Genomic DNA, 6000 nt, shown 5'->3' with positions numbered 1-6000 from the left:
CCCTTTGTTTTTATTTTGTTGCCACTACTGTTTAGACGGCACAGGGACACCAGACAGCACAGGGACACCAGCACTTACCTCATTGCCTCGCCCTTTCCCCCAGTTCGGTCCCCGCCTGACCCTGTCCCCCACCTTCAGGACTGCTGCCAGGTCTGCTCTCCTTGGTTTGGCTGTAGCTGTTTGTCCTGTCAACACACACACACACGCACATACACACACACACACACACACACACACATATATAAACACACATATAAACACACATATGCACACACACACACTCACACAACACACACACACACACATACACACACACACGCGCGCACGCACGCACGTACGTACGCACGCACGCACACGCACACACACACACACACACACACACACACACACACACACACACACACGAAGTAGATGAAAAATAATGCTTAAGTAAACTGATAACGGTGAACGTTTAATGATAATCCCCGACGAACCAGTCAAAACTGCAACAATCAACCAAAGGAACCTTTCTTTGCTCGAGAAGTTAAGCAACAAATCTTTCTGACACGATTGATCCAACCCGTCGTGCGCTGACTGTGTGTACAATGTTCATTACCTGAAGATGGGGTGGTCGTTGTGGCAGTCGCTGATGGTGATGCTGAAGCCTGCTGTTGTGGCTTTTGTATCTCTCCTGTAAGAAACAATCACACTGTAAGGCCCTCAATGGACTGTAAAAATCATCATCTAATCTATAAAGCAGATTTCTGTGTGTCTGTCTGTGTGTGGGTATGACGCAAAAGGCTTCAAAACAGTTGCACCTATTTTGACGAGAATCACTAAGTAGGTTTTGTGCCACTCGAGTCGTGTCAAAGTGTACTTTTGAAAACCCAAACTTGAAAGGATTCGTTAAAAACGGCGGGATACTCTGTAAGTAATCAAAGACACTGCTCACTCATTCACTCAACTGGTGAAGCTGCTTTAGTCACGCCACACGAAAGCAGACAACGGAAAAGAACGACAGGTACAATCTATCTGAAAGCGCTACATCGTGTCATCAGATTGCGATGTGTAACGAAATATTATTGAGTACAAACTCTCTTCATAAGCTGAATCCTGTGATCTGACTGTGATGTAAAACAAAGTAGAATTGAGTCATGCTGTCCGTGTCTGTGGGGGATGTTTTAACTTCTGCACTGCGTAACAGCACTGACAAGAGAAACAACAGTCGGAGCACAAAGAAAGGACGTTACCTAGTTTAGACAGATCTGATTTCAGACGGGTCAGCAGCTGGCTGTAAAATACGATGTCACCCACATCCTTGACCTTGGCGGTCTTTCCACTCTCTGACTCAAGGTCGTCCAGACGTGACTTCAGCTGATTCAGCATCTGCAGGAGTGCGTCATCAGGGGCTGACGTCACCAGGTGATCGATGTTACTAGAGTTCGACGTCATCGCTGCCCGCGCTTTCTCCATTTCAGCAAGTGACGTCACTGTTGCATCTTCTTCTTTTTGAATGAGGTCATGGACCTGCTGACGTCGCTTCTCACTACACTGCTGAAGGTCATCAAAGACGTTATTCACCTTGTTGTGCATGCCCTTGAACGTCTCCTTGGCAGCCTTCATCTGGAACAATATGACGTGTCAAAAATACAGATGTTACAGTACTATTGAAACAAAATAGAGACAAATATTGATTTAACATTCTGCACTCGCGATTTCATTTTCTTTTTGTTCGTGCATTGCCATTTTAAACAAAAAGGAAAACAATCGACTGACAGGCGATGGGGGTCATGTGAACCGCACGGTAGCTTGGAGACACGTAGACATGTTTGTACTAACACAGACAGCACGTGACGGGAGGAAGGGGCGGGAAGGGACAGGTCGTACTGAACAGGACCTACACAATGACGGAGAACACACACACCTGTTTTGTCAGTCCTGCTGCTATCTCCTTCAGTCTCTGTGACTGTTGTGTCAGCTCTGTCCTCTTCTCTCTCGCCACGTCTGTGATGGCCTTCACCTCTAGACACCTGCAATGATGGGTTGTAGCGCACAACATGCACATGAGCTTTTGGTGGGTGGAGCAGTACACTTCAGCCGGCCTATTGGAGTGGTTGTTACATGTTCCCTGGCGGCTAGCAGCCAATCGCTTTGCAGTTAGCTTGTTGAGCTGTTCCAGGGTGTGATCTTTTAACACAGGAAATTTCTGGTGATGGCTGGTGCATGCCTTGCAGAGTTTGATACTGCAATCAAAGCAGTATGACGTTGCAGTAACGTTATTTTCACACACGTCACAAACGTGGGGACCATTCAGAACTTTGTGACTTTCCACCAGGGCCGCGGTGGCGAAGTCAGTAGGGAGCGAGTCTACCATGGTGGCCAGCTGACCTTGACCTTGCTGAGTGGAGGAGAGAATGGGGGCTCTGCAGAGGGGGCAACCCCCCTGTCCCCCTTCCTTCTGTAGCCAGGACAGAACACAGTCACGGCACGCTAGGTGGTTGCAAGGCAGCAGTTTGGGGTTGGTGAAATCGTCATGGCAGACTGGACACTCTATGTCTCCGCTTGTCACACCGGCCATGATAGCTGTTCTCACACTCTCAGGATTTCCAACTCTTCGGCAAACTTGAACTGAAAGCAGACAGTGGAAAGGAACAATAAGCACAGGACGGCATAACGTGGATTTCGTCACGTGTACACTGACAAATAAGACAAAAGAACAGGAGAAGATTGACGTTTGGCACTGTTTTTATCATATACGAACAAACTCAGAAGAAGAAAGAAAGGAAAGAAAGAAAGAAGTTCTTTCAAGAAAAGTATAGACGAGATGAAGACTTCACTTACACAAGAAGGATGTACACTCTTTATGAAGACAACACGCGCAAAACATAGTGCATATTACAGTTATAAGACAAGAACAGAATCAACACACAAACTCTCAGACACAAAACATGCAAACCTATTCAAACCACATGCAGGCCACAGGCACATTATGAAGAATACCAACCACATTGAGATTATACAGACGCAATACAAAAGGATACACACCACAGGCTGGTACAACACAGTTAAAACACAGAGTGTACCAGATTTACACGAGGTTTTTTTTAAATATTGAACTGCGAGCGAAAGCGAGCTGTTCACTATTTGAAAAAGCAACGAGTGTAAATCTGGTACGACACAGCAAGCCATGTAGTATTCTGTTTATCCTACATACTGTACTTACGTGTATTTTACTGAAAATGTTCTGCAGTCGAGGCAGCTAAAATGAAAACGCTTGTTTTGGAACCTCGATCTCTTCCGCAGACTCATTACAGAAGAAAATGAATGCTCACATATTTTGTTGCTGGTATATTCCCATATCTTTAAAATGCACTACCGTCCAGTCATAGCTGTTTCGCATTTCTTTACTAAAGTAGTAAATGGTGAGGGACATTTGAGGTATGAATATTGAGTCCTTCTCTAAACATTCCTTTACCCTCTACAGGAACAGTCCACAGATACTGAAAAGTCTGTGTTAAAATCAAATCAAGAAAGGACCAAAAGACCAACGATTACAGAAAAAAACACACGTATTTTTGGTCGATAAACAGAAACAAAAATGAACAAAATGAATGTGAGAGCAAGTTAAACGAAAATACATTACCCGGCCACGATCTTGCCAGTTGTTCTCTCTTTTCTAATGTCGATATACAGTATAAACCAAAACAAAAGATCTAGGTATGTGAGCAAGTTAAACGAAAATACTTTATTCATACTACCCGAGCACTAGGGCCTATCTTGTCAGTTATACTCACTTTTTTAATATAAGTCTAAATTCTTTGAAATCTAATACATCTTCCAGGACTCTGAAATATATATATTGATCTTTTGAATTTCCTTTCGGTAATCTAAAAACGTTGATTTCCCAGGAAACTGGAAACATTCTTACTTTTCGAAGAATGCATGAAAACCGAAAGTAGGAACAAGTCGCGTAAGGCGAAATTACTACATTTAGTCAAGCTGTGGAACTCAGTCACAGAATAAAACTGAACGCACTGCATTTTTTCACTATGACCGTAGTCCGCCGCTCGTGCAAAAGACAGTGAAATTAACGAGCCTGTTTAGCGCGGTAGTGGTTGCGCTGCCGTGCTGCATAGCACGCTTTTCTGTATCTCTATTCTTTTGAACTTTCTGAGCTTGTTTTTAATCCAAACATATCATATCTATATGTTTTTGGAATCAGGAACCGACACGAAATAAGATGAAATTGTTTTTAAATCGATTTTGGAAGGTTTTTTTAATCATAATTATTATATTTTTAATTTTCAGAGCTTGTTTTTAATCCAAATATAACATATTTATATGTTTTTGGAATCAGAAAAGGATGAAGAATAAGATGAACGTAATTTTGGATCATTTTATAAAATATAATTTTGATTACAATTTTCAGATTTTTAATGACCAAAGTCATTAATTAATTTTTAAGCCTCCAAGCTGAAATGCAATACCAAAGTCCGGCCTTTGTCGAAGATTGCTTGGCCAAAATTTCAATCAATTTTATTAAAAAATGAGGGTGTGACAGTACCGCCTCAAATTTTACAAAAAGCCGGATAATTATGACGTCATCAAAGGTATTTATCGAAAAAAGAAACACACACACACACACGCACAGACACAGACACACACACACACACACACACACACACACACACACTGACGCACACACACACACACATTCACACACACACGCACATACACACCACACACACACACACATACACACACACACACACTCACCGTGGAATACTCCGCAATATTAACACAGAGAAACTTTCTACGCCTCTGTTTATTATGTGAATTGTGCAATACTCCAATGACTCGCTCTGGTAAATAAAATGTTTCGGTTTTCCCGCATTACTCGGCTAAGGTATTTCTTAACTACGGATATTACCCGCGGCTGTTTTTGAAGTAGATTTCACAACACAAACGTACGGGTCAATCCGGTTCGAGAGGGTCGGGAGAGAGACAGAGACACAGGCAGAGAAGCAGAGAGAGACACCCATATAAAGATCGAGATAGACAGAGAACGAGAATGAGAGAGAGAGAGAGACACACAAACACACACACACACACACACACACACACACACACACACACACACACACACACACACACACCACGACCTTCATCTTGATTGCCCCTCTCTATGTTAAAACATTTAGTCAAAACTTGACTAAATGTAAAAACGGGACTGTCATAATTATTCTCTTTTCGAAGGTTATATCAGAAAAACATAACATAGCGAGCTACACTTTGGCATACACATGACACACATGTTTTTTTCAATACACAACTGTTCAAGTTACACCCGTCTTGCCTTTCATTCCACTAACCTACATTCAAGTAGCTGACATCCTGTTCAGTGCAGTCATACCGATGACAACTCAACTGACGCAGTGACGGCACACAGTGACACACGCAATACACAGACCAGCGCTGTCGTCAGTCTCGATAGTTCGACATACAGTTATACATATAGTTTGTACACACACAAATCATCATCATCATTCACTGAACACTGTCCAGACTGTGGTGGTCAAAAGACAGAAAGGGTTACCTGTCAGGTGTCAGCAGGGATGGTTTCATTTGCTCGCTGCTCTCAACACAACGTGACACGCAGTGTCGCCAATGCGGAAATGAATGGGTGATGGACGGTCTGTCACTGCGCAGAGCAGGGTTGGGTGTGGTGTGTGAGAGTGGAGGTGGTGTCAGAGTCAAAGGATTTCATATTGGTGTCAACGTGAGAGTGGTGTGGCAGAGAGAGATGATAGTTTGGTGTCAAAGTAAGATTGCTGGGTAGGCTACACTATCTTGCTCTGTCACACACACACACACACACATACACACACGCGCGCGCGCGCGCGCGCATGGTCTGTGGTGCCACAATGAGATGCCAGTGTGTGTGTGTGTGTGTGTGTGTGTGTGTGTGTGTGTGTGTGGTACCTACCAGTCAAGTGTGATGACAGTGCAAGTGTGATGTGT

General features: G+C 43.4%; 1 protein-coding gene across 1 annotated transcript; it reads right to left on the bottom strand.

Moving 5' to 3' along the window:
* Nucleotides 1-595: 595 nt before the first annotated feature.
* Nucleotides 596-2557, bottom strand: LOC138956789 (transcription intermediary factor 1-beta-like; the record flags this gene model as incomplete). Its single annotated transcript, XM_070328057.1, has 3 exons — nucleotides 1904-2557; nucleotides 1230-1602; nucleotides 596-670 (listed from the first exon to the last, which is right to left on the bottom strand). Coding segments are annotated over exons 1-3 (1102 nt in total), but the record flags the coding sequence as incomplete, so codon positions are not given.
* Between the last annotated feature and the right edge of the window lie 3443 nt (nucleotides 2558-6000).

Source organism: Littorina saxatilis, unplaced genomic scaffold (assembly GCF_037325665.1).
Source record: "Littorina saxatilis isolate snail1 unplaced genomic scaffold, US_GU_Lsax_2.0 scaffold_734, whole genome shotgun sequence".
NCBI lineage: Eukaryota > Metazoa > Mollusca > Gastropoda > Littorinimorpha > Littorinidae > Littorina > Littorina saxatilis.
The sequence above is the reverse complement of the archived record's forward strand: the minus strand, read 5'-3'. Positions and strand labels throughout refer to the sequence as shown.